Here is a 20788-nt window from a genome sequence, read left to right on the forward strand (position 1 = left end):
TTCCCACCCTACTTCCAATATGCTATGTAACATTTTCTGCATTCATAGCAAAAACATTGAAAATGTCTTTGTTCACCCTTGTAGCTTTGAATCTATTATACAGAAAATGCAGAATGATTTGTGTAGCCAGGTTTGCCAACTTTTAATGTTTTAATATCTCCTCTGCATCTCACAAAGACAGGACACTTCACCTATACAGCAAACTTACTGAAATTGTTTTTGTGGAAGTTTCCTCATCTCTTGCGTCACATTCAGGCTTCCCCTGCCGAGATCCTTTGCTCTTGTCCAGTTGATCTCTCAGCTCTCCTCTGCACCAGCCACTAGTATAGGTCCCCAGAAGCACAGCTAACTCGGAGGTCTTTCTCTGCTCCCTCTGTCACTGAACGACTGAAGTGAATCCAACCGGGTGTCTGAATGCGCAGCTGACCTCAACCCTGCCTTGTAGAAAAGGAGTGAAGGAAGATGGCAATTTTGCAGTAGTTTTCTTCTGAAGGCTCCTGGGACTCGTTCCCTGGAGTCCTGCACAGCTCAGAAGGGAAAGCCCAGATGTAAACAGTCCGAGCTGTACAGATGTTGGCAGAACAGCACAGCTGTGCTCTGCTTTAATCTCCCTCACAACACAAGTCAGGGGATCTCTGAGAAGGCCCTGAGCTTCTCTGTCTTGCTCAGTTGTCCCATTGAGCCAGACTGGGCACCTTAGGATGCAGGGAGGCAACAGATTGCCATTGGGTTAGCTGCTATGCAGTTTTGCATGAGAAGATAACATGAGAATAAAAGTCAGTTTGTAAGGTGCAAAAAACAAATAATTCCCCATCGCAATGACCCATTGCAAGGCATCACGTTGACAAAATATTAGCTCAGTAATCATTAATAGGGTCCTGGTTCTGAATATACTGTCATGAGAGCCCGGAGAAGAGCCACGCGCATGATCAGAGGTCATGGAAGCAGACCCTACGATGACAGGCTGAGAACCATGGGGCTCTTTCGCCTGGGAAAGTGCAGGCTCAGGGGTGATCTGGTGGCCACCTATAAGTTTATCAGGGGTGACCACCAGGATCTGGGGGAACGATTGTTCACCAGAGCGCCCCAAGGGATGACAAAGTCGACCAGCTATTAACTACTGAAAGACCGTTTCAAGCTGGACATAAGGAAGAATTTCTTTGCTGTTGGAGCCCCCAAGGTCTGGAATAGCCTGCCATCGGAGCTGGTTCAAGCACCTACATTGAACACCTTCAAGAGAAATTTGGGTGCTTATCTTGCTGGGATCATTTGACCCCAGCTGACTTCCTGCCTCTTGGGCAGGGGGCTGGACTTGATGATCTTCCGAGGTCCCTTCCAGCCCGAATATCTATGCATCTATGAAATATGACAGCCCCTCAGACCGCTTTCCCTGACTCATATACACACAGGGTCCCAGGTCCCCTTAAACCCAGGGATCTCATCCACCAATGGCCCCCCTCTGCCAGATCAAGCCCATGGGGTGGCCTAGTGGAGACACTGCATGCAGCTTGCATTCTGCATTGGCTACATGTGCAAATTGCAGCATTTGTACAGCTCTATCCCTGCACGCCGCATGCAACACAAAACCAACCCCAGCATCAGGCACATAAGATGCTTCGGGCCAGCCTGGAAGCCATGCTACGGACAGGATGCATTGCCAGTCTGGGGTTCATACTGCATGTAGTATTTGCACCAGCCTGGGCGCATCTATATAAGATGCTGCATCACCATAGTGATGAGCTACGATGATGTAGTTTATCGCTGTGAGAACATAGTGTTGGCGGGCACTAGCCGTGTCACCACCGCTGCTACCTAATAAGAGGTAGCAATGAGCTACTGTGCATTCATGTATTGCTAGTACGCAGTGGGGTTGGAAACGATCCATGCGCTGTCAGGACTCTGCAGTCCTGGCAGGTACTGAGCATTCATTTAGCTCTTGCTAAAGCTAGTACTAAATGTCTGCACAGTAACAACTGCCCAGTGGGGCGCACATGGAGATGCACCCATTGACTGTGCACAGTGCATCCTGCATGCAGGGTGGGTCAACGAGCCCAATCCAGACAAACCCCAGTCCAGTACGCAGGGCTGATCTGGCACACGTGTCGCATGTATCACATCCCAACCCAGTCCTAAGCCATGTACAGCCCATGCCAGGGAGGCAGGATGAAGAAGGAGCATCAAGGGATCAGAGACCGTTCATGGACCTGATTTCTCCTGATCTGAACCTGCCAGATGCCAGAGCCTGATGTGACCATATGTGTCTCTGTGCTTCAGCTTCCATGCTAACTTACTGTCCTGGCAGCTCCCACTTGGGACAGGGGTTGGTTGGAGTCCAGCACTTAGAAGTTTTATGGTGTTTGGAATTCGCTCTCTTCATGGATGTTCCCATGGCCAAAAACAATGATCCCATTGTGTTATAAATTTAAAAATATCAACATTTCCCAGTCCCCAAATTGGGATTCTTTTTTTTTTTTTTTTAATGAACCAAAAAGTCCCAAAATATTTCATTTTGACCTTATCAGTTTTGTCTGGACTTCATCACAGCAGTTGGCAATCTAGAGCCCATGACCCCATTGTATCCCCCGTGTGGAGGAAGGTCTTTGGCCGCTTTTGGTAACAGAGGCCTTCTCATATTCTACGCGGTGCTGTACTGCAGCTGGGCAGCAAAAAGAAGCAGCACTGGGGAAAAGTGGTAGTAGTCACCTGGTTTTGGTATCAGCCTAGTTTTCCCCTGAGCTGGGTCAGTCTGGACTAAAAGTGGAAAAGGTTGGTGATCTCCAGCCTTATCATATCGATGTGTCCATTACATAGAGTTACAGAGACATCCCATGAGCCCTCCTTGCAACCTTCAAGAAAAAAAGGGGTTTTGTCTTCCCAATGTGGAACCAGCACTTTCTGATGGCATCTCTGATTGGGAATCTCCTTGATATCACAGGTATCATTCTTGACCACCATCTCCACAGCCCCATGCACTTCTTCCTGATGAATCTTTCTATCACAGACCTTGGAACGATCTCTGTCACCACCTCGAAATCCTTAGCCAGTTCTCTGCTGAACACCAGGTCCTTGTTGTGTTCTGGATGTGTCATCCAAGTCCTTTTCTTCTTCTTCTTCCTCGCACCTGACTTTCCTTTCCTCACCATCTTGGCATATGATCGGTGCACTGTCATCTGCACAACACTGCACTATGAGACAATCATGAACTGGAAAGCTTGCATCTGAATGGAAACCAGTGCATGGATTTGTGGTTTTCTATTTGGTGCCCTGCGCACTGGTAACAACTTTAGTGCATCTTTCCACCAAGCTAATATCATCAACCGATTCTTCTGTGAAATCCCTCAGCTAATCAAGCTCGCTTCCTCTGACTTGTACCTCACACAGCTGGCGATAATTGCTGTTGGTGTTTGCATAACTTCAGACCTGTTTTGTTTTCATAATTGTATCATACAGTCAGATAGTCAACACAGTGCCTATCTGAGCAAGGACGGGACAAAGACTTCTCACCTTCCTTCCTCACCTCATTCTGTCTCCTTGCTTATTAGCATGGGCACCTGTCCCTCTATGAAACCTATCTCCAGCTCCCCATCAGCTCTTGACCTCATAGAAGCCATTCTTTGTTCTGTGCTGGATCCACTAATCAAGCCAGTTATGTACAGCATGAGGAACAAGGACCTTAAATGTGCCCCGTGGCTGCATCCCCTTCTGCTGCTGCCACTGTCCCCAACAGACCCAGGCAACGGGAGCCCCAGTGCTGGCCATGCCCCAATCCAGGTGCAGGCTCTGGCTCCACAGGGTGCCAGGTTCAGGAGGGAACAGCAGTAGTGGTGCACAAGTCCTTTCTTCCAGAATCTGCATCCAGTCCAGAGGGGACACCTGCAGGGGAGTGCGGTGGAGACAGTGCCTGAAAACTTGCAAAGAACATTTTTCCATTTATTTTATTGGTCTAATAAAAATATTGCATCTACCCAACAAACGTGTTTTTCAAAATGGCCGAGGTTTTGAAGCGTGGGATGTTCAGTACGTGAGATATTGCAGACTTTTTAATTAGAGTGGCTTCCAAGACCTGCTCTAATTAAAACGCCACCCTCTTCCCCTGCCCCAGAGCATGTGTAAAGATGCCCATATGCAGGCATAGGGAACTGGAGATAGATTATGATCCCACCAGTTGTCTTGAGAGACCAGAACAGTCCATGACTTTTACACCTGAGGTCTCCATTCATGCTCTATTTCTGTGTGAATGATACAATTAACTTGATGTGGACTGAGGCTGACGGGCTCAGGGATGAAGGCTGGAGCAACTGTTTTCATACCTGGCTTACCTGCTCATAACCAGCCCATGTGAACAGTGGCAAAGCAGCTGCCCCTGCTCACGTCTTTTCAAAGAACTGGGATTGCATTTCTCCTAAAGCAAGCCCCTAGACAAGGAATGACAGACCCCACAAAACATCCCACTCATCTGAACTCTTCTCAGCTGATAACCCTCACCCTCCCACCCCAGAACACACACATGCACACACACACACACACACACGCACACACACCAGCCTCAGCTGAGAATATGAACTGAATAAATTCTCTCAGCCCTGTGTCTGAGCTTTCTCATCCAATGTCTTAGAGAGACTGCCACTGTCTAGAGGTCCTCAACTCAAATCCTCCAGAGGCTCTCTGCTTATTCTATCAAGTGTTTGCCCTAGGTCTTTATTGCTTGTCAGAGCAACAGCTATTCCGATAGGTGCTGTTCTTCCATGTAACCAAAGAGTATTAAATCCAAGGTACAGCAGGTCAGCTTTGAGAGAGGCAGGGTGTGAAGGCATGCAAGAGCTAAAGACTAGGAAGGTCCTACACAAGGTACTAATGGAAGTCAATTCTGTTTCATCACAGAGTGAAATGGAAGCCCAAAGTGTGTGCAAATGCCAAAAACCGTACGTGTATGGCTGCATATATACATTTTCGTCTCATAAAGTGAAGTAGAATCTGGCACCAAGAACTAGGGATTGTTCCAGTGTAAGTATTTCCATATATCCCATTCTCCTACCTGAGCTGGGACCCACATTTTATTGATTAATTATCTGTTCACATCACTCTCAGTGGCATTGACATCAGTGACTTGAAATTGCATAATTTTGGGTGAATTCATAATGATATATTCTTTACTTTCCTAACGTCCTCCCAATTTGTTTTCAAAAACCTACTCTGTGCACACATGGAGTTTATTATCCTATTTTTAAGTAACTTGCTTTTAACTGAAACTAAAGTTTAAATGTAGGTTAAACAACTGTTAGGGGGTATTTTGAAGCTTCAGTCCTTACTCATGCATACATAGCTTAATACAGATTTTTGGACCTGTGAGTCTAGAGCAGAAGCAATAATGCTGAGCATCATCATAGAATCATAATGTTGGAAATACCCCTAAGGGTCATATGACCCAACCCCCTCCATCCTTCCCTATTTAGGAAGGGAGAAGAGTTATTCACCCTCCTCTTTATGGCAGTTTTTCAGATATTTGAAGCCTGCTATGATCTCCCTCTTAACTGCCTTTTCTGCAAGCTGAAGATGCTTAGTTCTCTCAGTTTCCCCTTGCATAGCTTGCCTTTCAACCATTTTTCATTTTTGACTGCTCCATATTCCTTCTGAAAATGTGGAGCCCATAATCACACAGTAGCCTAACTAGCATCATGTACAGGGGTCCTATCACCTCCCTTGTTTTACATCGATACGTCTGTTATTGCTGTCCAGAACTGCATTCACGTTTTTGTAGCTGTGTCAAATTCCTGACTCATGCTGAGTCCGTGATCCACCAAACCCACCGGGTCTTTTTCAACAATGCTGCCACACAGACATTTATAATCCCAGCTGTATTTGTGCTTTAATTATTCTTCAGTAGGTGTAGCATTTATTTCCTTGGACTTCATCCTGTGGTCTGTAGCTCAGCTTCACAACCTATCTACATCCATCCGAATTATTTTCCTATCCTCTAAAGTGTCTGCAGTTTGTCCAAGCTTCACAGAATCTGGATATTTGCCTGTATATTGTGTCATCCAAATAATTGATTACACCAATTGGTAAACAAAAATCTTCACTTTGTCATTAAACGCGAATGCTTGATAAGAATTTTTTTTTTCCAGTGATTTAGGTTGATGTAATGAAAGGTATGTGATTCACACAAAGAACCTTGTCTGCCTGTGTCCGTAGACACACATGGCGACAACGTACACCCCTGTTTTACATCTAATACTCCAGTTGTTGCAGCCCCAAACTGCATTAATGTTTCTGTAGCTACATCAAATTCCATGTTCATATCGAGGCTGTGACCCACCTTTTCAACCAGGATACCACCCAGGAATTTTCACCCAGGCTGTTTTTGTGCTTTTCATTCTTCTCCCCTGTGTGCAGCAAGTTGCATTTATTTCGTGGCCTTCATCTTACTGTTTCAAGCCCAGCTCCCCAATCTATCCGTATCGATCTGAACTCTATTCCTGTCCCCTAAAGTATTTGCATTTCATTCCAGTTTCACACCATCTGGAGATTTGTCTGTATATTCTGTCATCTGAATAATTGATGGCACCAATTATTAAACAAAACTCCTTAATTCTTCATTATCTTGCAATTGATGGGATATATTTTAGATGTTGCAAAGAAAGTAAAACTGATGCATGAAACATTACTTTTCCACTTCAACAGTGTCAACCAAAATGACAAAAACCAAGTCTTTGACCTCACAAAGTTACAGAATTAACCTACCAACTTTATTTTTAATATGCAAGATTCACACAATACTATGAAAAAAGACTAATTTCATGTGTAAATTAGAAAAGGAAAATATAAGAGAAGGAAAGTCATGAAAGAAAGATGGACATATTGCTCTTGGAGTGAATCAGCCTGTGGAGCAGTTTCCTCAGGGCAGCTTGGATCTCCCTGTTCCTCATGCTGTAGATGACTGGATTCATCAATGGAGGCACCACAGAATACAGAACAGCTGCCAGGAGATCCAGAGGGGACGGGGAGTCAGAGATGGGCTTCGTGTAGGCAATGATGGCAGTGGAAAGAAGCAGGGAGACCACCATAAGGCGAGGGATGCAGGTGGAGAAGGCTTTCTGCTGGCCCTGCTCTGAGGGGATGCTCCACACTGCGGTGAAGATCTGAACATACGACACAACGATGAAAGCAAAAGAGCCTAGAGCTAAAAACACACTGAAGGCAAGAGCTGCCAGCTCCCTGCGGTATGTGTCGGAGCAGGAAAGCTTGAGCAGCTGGGGTATTTCACAGAAGAACTGGTTGATGATATTTGAGTGGCAGAAGGGGAGACTAAAGGTGTTCCCAGTGTGCAGTGCAGATTTGATGGCACCAGCAGCCCAAGCACAGGCAGCCATCTGGACGCAAGCTCTCCTGTTTATTATTATCTCATAATGCAGTGGTTTGCAGATGGCAACGTACCGGTCATATGCCATGATGGTGAGGAAGGCAAGATTGGCTTCAGAAAAGAGGAAGAAGAGAAATACCTGGGACACACATCCAGCATAGGAAATTGTCCTGGTGTTTAAGAGAGAATTGGCCATGGACTTTGGGACAATGACAGAGATGGAGCCAAGGTCAAGGATGGACAAATTTGCCAAAAAACAGTACATGGGCCTGTGGAGGTGGTGGTCCGTAGTTACAACAGTGATAACAAGGAGGTTCCCCACCAGAGCTGCCAGGTACGCTGCCAGAAAGATAACCACGTGTAAGATCTGCAGCTCCCGAGTGTCCGAGAAGCCCAGGAGGAGGAACTCGGTTAGAGTGGTCCAGTTGGACATCTTCCTTCCCAGGGCACCGTGCAAGTCCTGTCTATAATAAAATAAAGGCAGTGGTAAGGAGGAGAGTAACAAACTCAGTGGCTTTGATATTCCCATCAATAATGTCTCCAAATTTCATGCTAAGAATGGAAATATTCCATTTTTCTTCCCATGAAATATTTCATATTAATAAATAATTTTTCCCTGGCAAGATCCTACATAAAATAAAATATTTTGATATTCCTTTAGAAAGTGAAGAAAATGTTAACACAGCCACACCTCAGGATTCTTTTCCTTTGCTTTAAATCTGAAAGTCTGTTGTTTTTTCAATAGATCTCACCTAGAAAATGTATGCTGGAAACAAATATGTATGAAATAAAAGATGATATATAAAAAAGATGAATTCCTTAGAGGTCCCAATCCCAGCCCTCTACTCTTCCCACCCTACTTCCAATATGCTATATATCATTGTCTGCATTCATAGCAAAAACATTGAAAATGTCTTCATTTACTCTTGTAGCTTTGAATCTATTATACATAAATGCAGAATGATTTGTGTAGCCAGGTTTTCCAACTTTTAATGTTTTAAAATCTCCTCTGCATCTTAATAAGACAGGACACTACACCGATGCAGAAAACTTACTGAAACAGTTTTAGTGGAAGTTTCCTAACCTCTTGTGTCACATTCAGGCTTCCCCTGCAAGATCCTTTGCTCTTGTCCAGTTGATCTCTCAGCTCTCCTCTGCACCAGCCACTAGTTTAGGTCCCCAGAAGCACAGCTAACTCAGAGGTCTTTCTCTGCTCCCTCTGTCACTGAACGACTGAAGTGAATCCAACCAGGTTTCTGAATGCACAGCTGACTTCAACCCCGCCTTGTAGAAAAGGAGTGAAGGAAGACAGCAGTTTTTCAGTAGTTTTCTTCTGAAGGCTCCTGGGACTCGTTCCCTGGTGTCCTGCACAGCTCAGAAGGAAAAGCCCAGATGTAAACAGTCCGAGCTGTACAGATGTTAGCAGAACAGCACAGCTGTGCTCTGCTTTAATCTCCCTCACAACACAAGTCAGGGGATCTCTGAGAAGGCCCTGAGCTTCTCTGTCTTGGTCTGTTGTCCCATTGAGCCAGACTGGGCACCTAAGGATGCAGGGAGGCAACAGATTGCAATTGGATTAGTTGCTATGCAGTTTTGCATGAGAACATAAGACACACTGCTTCCAATTTTATTTATTCTTTTTCTTCTCATAGCTGTCATGAGATGACTGTCAGTAGAAAAGCGGCTGTACATTTTAAGATGCATTGTCAATCCACAGAATAAAAACTTGATTGTGCTCCAACACAACATTTCCGTTGGTTTAACTACATAACTGAGCTGTAGGTTACTTTGGTGTGAACTAGCCCAGCTTCATTGTCTTTAGTGGGCACTGGAATCTGGACCCTTTTGGCCAGATCCTTTTTCCTCTATTATGTGCCTCCCTGGACTTGATTACATAAATGCGTTACTAGGAATAGAAATCTGTTGAGATGCCTAATAATTATAGGCAATGGGGGTGGGAAGGGACCTCAGGAGGTCAAAACAGGGCCCTGCTCAAAACAGGACCATCCTCAACTAGAGCATCCCAGCAAAGGCTTTGTGTACCTAGGTGTTAATAACTGCTAAGGATGGAGATTCCAGAAACTCCCTGCATAACCCACTCCAGCTCTTTACTATCCTCCTCATTAGAAAGTGTTTCCTAATATCTAACCTAACCTTCCTTTGCTGCAAGTCAAGACCATTGCTCCTTGTTTTGCCATCTGCCACCACTGAGAACAGTCTATCTCCATCCTCCTTGGAACCCTCTTCAGGTGGTTGAAGGCTGTTGTTAAAAGCCCCAGACTACATCCTTTCTCTAGTAGGGGCCCCAATTATGGCCCCTTTCTCTAGTAGGTGCACTCCAGATGTGCTGAATATTATTTTTAGGGGGAATAATCACTTCCCTCAATCTGTTGGCATAATTCCTGCAAATGCAGTCAGGGGGTGCACTGGGGCTCTCAGGGGGTGCATGTGCACCCCTGTGCACCCCCTATGCATCACCACTGAAATTAACCTGGGAACTGACCCCTGGCGCACTCTACTTCATACCAGCTGCCAACTAGACATCAAGCCATTGGTTACTGCTCTCTAAACCTGACAATCAAGCCACTTTTCTATCCATTTCATTGCTTCTGAACACGTACAGAAGGTGCATTTTAGGTGCTTAGCAATCACTGTAGACAAACTTTATCTGGCCTTCATTGCAGCATTGGGCTTAGATCTCACAAGCCCTAATCATTTTAGCTTCTTCTGTCCAGTACCTGGTGCCTGGTTGGTCTTGCTGTCAAGTTAGACTATGTTTTTCAAGGAACCTAAAGGTATAGGAAAAATAAGTCCCGCAGAAGTAGAGGAGGAGGAGATTTCCCTAGTTTGTGATAACTACCTCTGTGCATGGTTTTACGCCATAGTGGTTGCAATCTGAGTCAGGGCAGTTTGCCCCTTATTGAGAAAGGGTATAAAGGATGCTACAGATTCAGGACCAGGTTTCCATAGGCATTGAGATATCTAAAGATTTAGGTAAGCAGCTATTGTGATTTTAAGCGGCACTTAAACAAAAAGAACTAGCCAACCAGCTCATGGAGCTTTCTAAATTCAACTGAACATCTCTCAGCATCTGCGGGTGCCTAAAAACCTTTGTCAATATGTCCCAAAACTTACACTAAGCTAGGAGGCAGGGAACCCTGGATGAAACTTATGTCCTGTGCCTTACAGTAGGTCTTTCATCAGTCCCACGGGACACCGATGCCCGCTACGGGACAGGGAAGTCCAGGTGGGGGTGATCCCCTACCCTCCATTGATGCTGACTTCATGAAGGAACATCTTGAGAAGCTGGATAGCTTCAAGTCAGCCGGACCTGACAATCTTCACCCCAGGGTACTCAAGGAGCTGGTGAGCATCATAGCCCAGCCTCTAGCGCGGATCTTTGAAAACTCTTGGTGCTCTGGTGTAGTGCCCGAAGACTGGAAGAAGGCCAATGTGGTGCCTATCTTCATGAAAGGGAGGAAAGTGGATCTGGCAAACTATAGGCCCATCAGCCTGACTTCTATCCCGGGAAAGATCTTAGAAAAGTTTATTAAAGAGGCCATCCTTAATGGACTGTCCTTCTACGACCAGGTGACCTATCACCTGGACAAGGGAGAAGAGATTGATCTCATATATCTTGACTTCAAAAAAGCATTCGATCTGGTTTCTCATGATCGCCTCTTGGAGAAACTGGCCAATTGTCGCCTTGGGTCCCCCACGATCCACTGGCTGGAAAATTGGCTCCGGGGTCGGACCCAGAGGGTAGTAATTGATGGAAGTCACTCATCGTGGTGTCCTGTGACCAGTGGGGTCCCCCAAGGCTCCGTCCTTGGACCCATACTGTTCAACATCTTCATTAATGATGTGGACACTGGAGTCAGAAGTGGACTGGCCAAGTTCGCCGATGACACCAAACTTTGGGGCAAAGCATCCACACCAGAAGACAGGCGAGTGATCCAGGCTGACCTGAACAGGCTCAGCAAGTGGGCAGATGAGAATCTGATGGTGTTCAACGCCGATAAATGCAAGGTTCTCCACCTTGGGAAGAAAAACCCGCAGCATCCTTATAGGCTCGGCAGTGCTATGTTGGCTAGCACTATGCAAGAAAGAGACTTGGGGGTCATCATTGACCACAAGATGAACATGAGCCTGCAGTGCGATGCTGCGGCTAGTAAAGCGACCAAAACGCTGGCTTGCATCCATAGATGCTTCTCAAGCAAATCCCGGGACGTCATTCTCCCCTTGTACTCGTCCTTGGTGAGGCCGCAGCTGGAGTACTGCATCCAGTTTTGGGCTCCACAATTCAAAAAGGATGTGGAGAAGCTTGAGAGAGTCCAGAGAAGAGCCACGCGCATGATCAGAGGTCAGGGAAGCAGACCCTACGACGACAGGCTGAGAGCCCTGGGGCTCTTTAGCCTGGAAAAGCGCAGGCTCAGGGGTGATCTGATGGCCACCTATAAGTTTATCAGGGGTGACCACCAGTATCTGGGGGAAGGTTTGTTCACCAGAGCGCCCCAAGGGATGACGACTAGGTCGAATGGTCATAAACTACTACAAGACTGTTTCAGGCTGGACATAAGGAAGAATTTCTTTACTGTCCGAGCCCCCAAGGTCTGGAACAGCCTGCCATCGGAGGTGGTTCAAGCGCCTACATTGAACACCTTCAAGGCGAAACTGGATGCTTATCTTGCTGGGATCCTATGACCCCAACTGACTTCCTGCCCTTTGGCCAGGGGGCTGGACTCGATGATCTTCCGAGGTCCCTTCCAGCCCTAATGTCTATGAAATCTATGAAATCTATGAAAACTACAGACCCAGGACGGTCATTTTGCCTTTAAAAACCATTAAATCAGGAGTGTTTACTTTGGGGCCTCTGCTTCTGAGCAATGAAGAGCTCTAGGGACCGAGTCCCACAAGCCCTTAAGAGAGTGACACAGATAAATCACCTTACTGCATCTTCTGCCCTTTCAGTACAGGAGACTCAGAGGCAGCTACAGCCAGTTCATCTGTAGACAGAAATAGTTTTGAATCAAATCATCCGTGTCTTTATTATCTAGAAACTATAGTGGCAGAGGCAAGAGAGACTAGATAGATTGAGAGCTGGGTAATGAGCAACGAATACTGACAGCAGAGGACCAAATGCAACAGAAGCTTGTGGAAACCCCCACAAAGACCAGCACGGTAAGTTGCTTCAAGTCTGAATACACAGAACTGGAAGCGAAGGGCATAAAGAAAGTCAGTGAGGCTGGGATTCTGTGGTTTTGGCCCCGTTACTGCAGGCTAAACCCAAGTGCTGTGTAGCAATCACCGGAGTAAGGCAGACTCCCTCCAAAATCCTGCTTTTGGTCCTGGTGGCAAAGTGACAGCTTGGTTATACAGAGCAGAAGTATCCGAGTGATAGTAGTACCTCCTTTTCACATAGAGATGACAATCCAGCTCTTATGCAGCCCCATATGCTGGTTTGCAACCAGGTGGGAGTCAGTCTGCGTGCAAACCTTTGGTGTGGAGTTATTTCTTACAAGCAGGTCCTGTGTGGTATATCCTCGGGAAGATGGAGCGATGCCATGTTGAAACATTACTGTTACTGTTTGCTAGACGCGCTGTATGGTTTTTTCACAGTGGGGTTAGGACCTTTTTTACCTAAAGGTTTAAACCTAAAGGTTGTGTTTGCTCTTATTTTTTCCAGCCGAGTTTTGGGACAGATGCTGCAGGTGACTCAGCCCTGTGAATGCTACAGAAGTTCTACCATGTTACAGTAGTTTCATAATGAACCTGAATACAACACGAACTTTGAAAGCGTAGTGAGTTTACACCTCCTAGCTGATACCAAGACTGTCATCTGTCTCATAGTGCCTGCTGAATAACGCTATTGCTCAGTTTTGTATCCAAATCAAAATATCCCTTCAAAACCAAACTTTTCCCGTAGATTAAAGATTTGGCTCCAGTTGATCCTGTATTTGAAAGTGAGCGTGTGAGATGTTTTTGACAGGAAAATCAGAGCCATTCTGATGCTGATTGCTGAGCTTTTTGTTCCGTCCACAGGCATCATACAATGGTTTGAAGAAGGCAATGTCCAACCAAACCACTGTAACCGAGTTCCTCCTCCAGGAGTTTTCTAACGTCCGGGAGCTGCAGCTTTTACACTTTGCCATCTTTCTAGCAGCGTACCTGGCAACTCTGATAGGGAATCTCCTCGTTATCATGGTGGTAGCCCTCGACCACCACCTTCACACTCCCATGTACTTCTTCCTCATGAATTTGTCCATCCTCGACCTGGGAACTATCTCTGTCATTGTCCCCAAATCCATGGCTAATTCCCTGTGGAACACCAGGTTTATTTCCTATGCTGGATGTGTTGCCCAAGTTTTCCTCTTCTTTTTCTTTGCTACAGCCAACTTTGCCTTCCTCACCATCATGGCTTATGATCGATACATTGCCATCTGTAAACCACTGCACTATGAGACCATCATGAACAGAAGAGCTTCTGCCCAGATGGCAGTCAGTGCATGGGTCAGTGCCATTCTTTATTCTGCACTGCACACTGGTAACACTTTTCGGTTACCTTTCTGCCACTCCAACATCATCAGCAAGTTTTTCTGTGATGTCCCCCAGCTGCTCCAGCTCTCCTGCTCTGACTCCTATCTCAGTGAGGCAGGGATACTTGCCTTTAGTGTCTGTTTATATTTAAGCTGTTTTGTTTTCATCGTTGTTTCGTATGTTCAGATCTTTACTGCAGTACTAAGAATCCCTTCAGAGCAGGGCCAGCATAAAGCCTTCTCCACCTGTGTTCCTCACCTCATTGTGGTCTCATTGTTTCTTCTCACTGGCATTTCGGCTTACTTGAAACCAACTTCCAGCACCCCATCCATTCTGGATCTCATAGAATCTGTCCTTTATGCCATATTGCCGCCAATGGTCAACCCTGTCATTTACAGCATGAGGAATAAGGAGATCAAAGCTGGCCTCGGGAAAGTGATTGCCTGTAAAATATTCACTGGGAAGCAAGTGTCCATCTTTTTCTCATAAGTGTTATTTAATTATTTTTTTTCTGCATTGAGATATATATGTGTGTGTGTGCGTGTGTGTGTGTGTGTGTGTGTGTGTGTGTAGTATAACTGATAGATATGTTCACCAAGTAAAGCAGGGTGCAATCCACACCAACTTCACTGATGTAAGTAAAGTTCCTCTAGATTTAAATCATCTTAATTGCAATTAGACTTCCTATACTTAGAAGTTGATGCTACGATCTTTCCCATCTCAAAGGAGCTTGGTGTGAAAGTGCTCAAGGTATGTTGCTACAGCTCCAGCAAGTTAAGATTAACCTTGCTCTTCCCCTGTGCTAATGCCCCTGCTAATTCAGGTCACCTATAAATGTGAACTTGGTTAATAGTCCTTCATGGTCAAAGTTTGCTGGATGGGATGCTAGGCACAAAGCTTCCTTACGTGCTATTTTGCTACTGAAACTGGGTCACTGTGGCAATTCATCACCTTCCTTGTCAAATCAATAGCAGAGACAAGTCTGTAGTGGATTTCAGGGAATCAAAGGTGTTCTGTGGGATGAGAGCTTACCTGTGTTTCTTAAAAGCATACTCCCCATCAGTTAGTCAGTGGGCTTTTTTTCTTCAGGATAGGTATTTGGAAGTACTTGGGCAGATGGATGCATGGGGAGTGGGGCGGGGGGGTGTTGAGGAAATTAGGAATGTTTGCTTAGATGCCCATCTGCATGATTTCTCAGCTAGTATTTCCTTATATCATGGTTTTTCTTTTTAAATGGGGAATCCCAAGAGACAGAATATTTTAATGCTGCTGATACTATTGAGTTATTAAAATTGAGTGTGTTCATGTATAACCTTGATTAAGGGTCATTTTTTTAATCATGTTTAACATCACTGAGAACAGCCCAGCTGCATCCTCTTTGGTTCCACCCTGCAGGGAGTTAAAGGCTGCTATTAAATCCCCTGTCAGTCTTCTCTGCTCCAGACTAAATAAGTCCAGTTCCTTTAGCCTCTCCTTAGAAGTCATGTGCCCTAGTCTCCCTCACCATTTTTGTTGCCCTCTGCTGGACTCTCTCCAATTTGTCCACATCCTTTCTGTAGGGGCAGGGGACACAAACTGGACACAGTACCCCACATTTGGCCTCACTGGTGCTGAATAGAGGGGAAACATCACTCCCCTTGACCTACTGGCAACACACCTACCAACGTGGTCCAGTATGTTGTTAGCCTTCTTGGCAACAAGGGCACACTGCTGGCTCATATTCAGCTTATTGTCCACTGTAGCCCCAAATCCTGTTCTGCAGAGCTGCTGCCCAGCCAGTCGGTCCCCAGCATATACTGGTGCATGGGATTGTCCTGTCCTAAGTGCAGGACTTTGCACTTGTCCTTATTCATAGATTCATAATTGTTAGGGTTGAGAGGAACCTTGGTAGATTATCAAGTCTGACCCCCTGCCCTGGGCAGGAAAAAGCACCGGGGTCAGACGATCCCAGCTAGGTGCTTGTCCAGTCTCCTCTTGAAGACCCCCAAGGTAGAACCTCATGAGTTTTCTTTTGGTCCAATCCTCCAATTTGTCTAGGTCACTCTGAATCCTAGCCCTACCTTTTAGTGTATCTGCTACTTCCCACAGCTTGATGGCATCTGCAAACTTGCTGTGGGCATGCTCTATGCCATCTTCTAGGTCATGGATGAAGATATTGAATAAAATCAGCCCCAGGACCAACCCCTGGAATACTCCACTTGATACCAGCTCTCAACTACACATCAAACCATTGATTACTATCCTTTGAACTCAATTATCCAGCCAGTTTTCTATCTGCCTTACAGACCATTTATCCAATCCATACGTCCTTGGCTTGCCTGTGAAAATGGTGTGGGAGACCATATCAAAAGCCTTGATATCATATCTACTGTTTGCCCTATATCCACAGAGCCAGTCATCTTGTCATAGAAGGCGGTCAGGTATGACTTGCCCTTGGTGAATCCATGCTGACTGTTCCTAATCAGTCACCATCTTCTCCTCCAACTGCTTAGAAATTGATTCCTTGGGGACCGCTTTCATGATTTTTCCAGGGACTGAGATAAGGCTGCCAAGTGTATCCCTGGATGGGCACTAGATTTGCCTTTTTCTAGTTGTCCAGGATCTCTCCCAGTTAACCCCAAGTTTTCAAAGGTACTGGCCAGCAGCTCTGCAATCAAAAGTTTCCTTAAAGTTTTGGTGTCCAGGTTCACATTTAGTGGCTTACACCCAGTCTTGAATTCATATCCTTGTACTTGCTAGCTCAGCATGCAGACCCTTGAGCTGCAGAACAGACCAGAAAAGTAGCATGACCAAACTACCACCAGTGAATGCAGTGAACATAGTCTATTTGAACTTTAGTATGGCTACGGATATAGTCCCACATGACTTTCTCATAAAATTACTAGAAGTCAGTAATTGGTTCAATAACTGTTTGCAACATCTAATGATAAATGGATTAATTTTTGACTGGCAGAAGGTTTCAAGTGGGATCCCACAGGAATCTGTCCTGGGCCCAGTAATGTTTAACATGTTTATTAGTGGTTTACAAGCTCAAGGAGAAAGCTTCCAGATCAAGATTGGAGATGACAGGAAGCTGGGAAGGATTGCAAACTCATCCAAAGATAGAACTGAAATTAAAAAGGATCTTGATGATGTAAATTATGTGAATGTGATGAATCTGCATGTGTGAATCTTAAGTTACTTTCTGGTACTTTCTGTTGAATCAGCTCACACCAATGCAGGTAGAGTTTTACTTTATGTTTTCTATATAAGCTGTGCCTGCCAGCCTGGGAGGGCTCTTTCCTACTCTAGTGGCTAGAGTCTTATTTATGGAGGCCCTGAGACACCACCAAAAATAGGTTTGGGAGCTGGGCTAGAGACAGTAGAATAAAGTTAAGAGCAGACCTACATAAGGTGCTGCATCTAAGAAAGAAACATGAAATGCAAAATACAGAATGGGAGACAACTGCCTGGGTAGCAGCATTGCTGAGATGAATCAGGTGTTTTTAGTGGATCACAGATACACCATGTGTGAGTAATGTGATGCACACAAAAAAGTACTTGTAATTTGGAGCTATATCAACAAGAGTTTTAGGCTCAAGATACAAGAGATGATGATATCTTTCCACTCTACACTGGCTCTGCCAGACCTAGAGTATTGTGTACAGTTATTGGCTTCACATTTTAGGAAGGAGGTAGGGAAAGGGAAGAGGGTCAGGAAGGAATTTTACCCTATGGTCAGCTTTTTCCATGGATGATGAGGGGTTTTGCCTTCTTCTCTACTAGGTGGTGTGGTCCTCTTCCTTGGATCTCTTGAGCATATTTTAACAAACTCTTTTTTTGCTCTTGCAGTAGCACTTAATTGATAGCACACTTACTCCCCACCTTTGTTTGTGGCAAATTAAAGGGTGTTTGATATTTCAGGTTTTATGCCTGGTAGGTAGGTGTGAGGGTTTGTTCTTAAAACATTAAGAAAAAAACTGATAAACACTTGTGCAAGGTGGCTTAGATAGGGATGATTCTGCCTTGAGTGAAAGGATGAACTTCGTATCTTGTGAAGCCTCGGAGCTGCGCAGATATCCATGGAGGGCAATGCTAGTCATGTCTGCTCTCCCACAGAGGAAACAGGAGGGCAGTGCACCTGCTCTGGATACCTGTGCAGTGAGGATAGGCAATGATTTCAGGACATCTCCCCCTCCCCAACATACATACCAATGTGCGAGCAACTGTCTGGAAGCTGTGTCAAGGCAGAGGCTCTGCACACTGGAAGGCTACAGAACTATACCTGGGCACCTTTCTGCCCTGGCCAGGGAAAACCTGCTACTCTTCCTAGGGCATTGCAGCAGGAGATTGTCGACTCAGCTCCTAGCACATGGGCAGAGGGCACATTGTCACAGCAGCTCTCATATAGAGAGATAAAACACCGGCTCAGGATGTCAGTGGATTCTTTGTCCCTCTATTAAAAAAAACCTGCCCTAAAAGAAGTATCTGGTTAGCCATGCTGTCTTGATGTTGTGCTCAGGCTGCATCTCCCTTGGCTAGTGCCTCTACAGGCTCTCTGATGGATTCCCTGGATACCTGAGTCAGTTTGCCCATGAGCCCTGAATTTGGTCTGGACCTTTGGGTACCTAACCTGACTCTGGTTTGATCTCCTGGATACCCATCCTGGCTGGCCTCCTGACCCTCTGGATCTCTGACTCTTTTCCCCAGGTAGCTTCTTCACTCCCTTAGACTCAGACTCTGCACACTCCCCTCAGATATTAGTTTCTTCTTCTAACCCTGGGTGACCTCCAGACCTGGCCATCCAGAATGACACTATGCCTACTTTCTTTTCTCTCTACAGCCACATATGGCCCTGGGGTCCCCTTTTATGAATAGCCTGCTCAACGGTCAGCAGCTACATATGGAACAACTGGCAAAGTCCTGGTAGCTGTGCTTTTAGCAGAGCTATGTTTTCTAGACTACCCAGGGCCCATGTAGGCTGTGGACAGATAAGGGTGTGTAACAGAATTGCCCAAGAGTGCAGATAGCTACCACACATCTCTCTGGAGAGGATGTGTAGCTCCATGCAGCATGTTCAATGGCTGCACAGCCAATTTACATGGTTAAAACATAGCCATGCAATTCATCTATATACATAGATCATAGAAAGTTAGGTTTGGAAGGGACTTTAAGAAGTCGCATCTAGTCCAACCCCCTGCTCAAAGTAGGATCATCCCCAATTACAGCATCCCAGCCAAGGCTATGTCTAGCCAGGTCTTAAAAACCTCCAAGGGTGGAGATTCTGCAACATAATTATGTAATTGCAATCAGGCACATAACTACAGAAATTGTACTTACCAGCCACTCAATCAGCTATCTGGGGTAATAGGCTTCTACCCAAAGTGCTTGAAGAAAGAGCTCATGGCCATAACCCCCATTTTATAGGCAGGCAACTAAGATAGATAGAGGGGAAGTAATTTGCCAAAACTAACCAGCTGGCCAGGGACAAAAACCACATTTAAAACCAAGATCTACTGAAGCTTATTCTGAGCTCTCAGTTATCTAAGTAGCCTTTTTCTGCATATGAGACAGCTATTAACAGTAAAGGTAAAGAACAATTTACCAACCAACATAATGGTTTGTCCTTCACTTGAAGACTCTTGAGTCAAATTAGATCCCTTTTTCATAAAATATGTTTCATAAAATATACCACATATTCCCTGATTGCTTTCTTCAGGGGCTGCTTTATTTCTTTGCCTCTGTGATTGTATGCGAGGTCTGAAGGAAGGAGTCAGAACACAGGACTCTGTTTGTAGTGGAAGAGAAAAAGAAAAAAGAGCACTTTTTACATTTTTCTTAGGGTATGAACAGACCTCACATGTGTCCTGAGCCCAGTCTTCCCGGCATTTGTGCATGATGCAGAAAGTCATGGGATTGGCATGTACACCCATCACCCTTCCAGTTGGGGCTTAGTGAGCATTTGAATGCACTGCCACTTCTCCATCAGCAGGAGGCTACTGAAAATGTCTGTAGTTTCTTTGGGTTTCCTCAGCCCTGAGCAAAGCACCCATTGCATGTTCAGCTGGGTGGGAATGACTGGTAAAATGTTTGTGGGAAGGACTTTGGTGGAAGTCACTGTGCTGCTCTTGCCCTGGCGTTTTCACTGGTACCACAACCACCTATGGCTATTAGCCAGCCTTCAGAATAGATCCAGACATGGGCCTTGTTTTGCAGGCATTGTAAGCTTGTGCTCATGGTTGGTTGCATGGAAGAGGTATCATCAGTAGACCTTGATGTCCTTCACTTGTTATACAAATGTCTGAAGTCAGGTTGGGCAACACCCAGGGAATAAGCTCGTGCACTTCCAAGCACCAAGAGGCCTTCCTTGTGGCTATGCCTTGCTCTCCCTTCATGCCAGCAGCTACCACACCAAAGATATATTCAGGCTAATGTGGGAGCCTCTCCAAACCAGGGAGGCCAAGGAGAAGCCTTTATGTCAGCAGCTGATGGTTGCAGCAAGAGCTGTCCCTGGAAGCCACATGAACTGTGCTACAGATCATGATGGAGATGTCAGTCACATGGAAATGTGTGTGTGTGTCAGGTGCCAGAGTCTGGGATGAGGGTCTGCATGGAGATTTGTAGAGAGGTCTTCTCTTGCAATCAAAGTACAAATTTATTAGTCAAGGCTAGAAAAAGCAAGCAAATAACACAAAGCAGATTCACCTTGCCTGCCAAAGACAGATTCCCAATTTATAATGGATATTTAGGCATTCCCACCATTACCACTTTTCTTATGAGGATCTCAACACAACATTAGAAAATCCAGCTTCCTACATTCCTGTGTTATTTCAGCAGTATAATTCTCATGTCCAGGCAGGAAAAACAAGCTGTTCTGTTAAATCTCTTGTTCATTCACTAGAGTGCAGTATA

The 20788-nt window shown here is 45.4% G+C and overlaps 2 protein-coding genes across 2 annotated transcripts; one reads left to right on the forward strand and one right to left on the reverse strand.

Annotated features, from left to right (window-relative positions):
- Nucleotides 1-6733: 6733 nt before the first annotated feature.
- LOC132251676 (olfactory receptor 14A16-like) lies at nucleotides 6734-7818 on the reverse strand. The gene has a single exon (XM_059731626.1). The coding sequence runs from the start codon at nucleotides 7791-7793 to the stop codon at nucleotides 6837-6839; it is 957 nt and encodes a 318-aa protein (XP_059587609.1). The 5' UTR covers nucleotides 7794-7818; the 3' UTR covers nucleotides 6734-6836.
- Nucleotides 7819-13429: 5611 nt separating this feature from the next.
- On the forward strand, nucleotides 13430-20548 carry LOC132251811 (olfactory receptor 14I1-like). The gene is made up of 2 exons (XM_059731734.1): nucleotides 13430-14338; nucleotides 20525-20548. The coding sequence occupies exons 1-2, from the start codon at nucleotides 13430-13432 to the stop codon at nucleotides 20546-20548; spliced, it is 933 nt and encodes a 310-aa protein (XP_059587717.1).
- The last annotated feature ends 240 nt before the right edge of the window (nucleotides 20549-20788 follow it).

Source organism: Alligator mississippiensis, chromosome 7 (genome assembly GCF_030867095.1).
Source record: "Alligator mississippiensis isolate rAllMis1 chromosome 7, rAllMis1, whole genome shotgun sequence".
Taxonomy (NCBI): domain Eukaryota; kingdom Metazoa; phylum Chordata; order Crocodylia; family Alligatoridae; genus Alligator; species Alligator mississippiensis.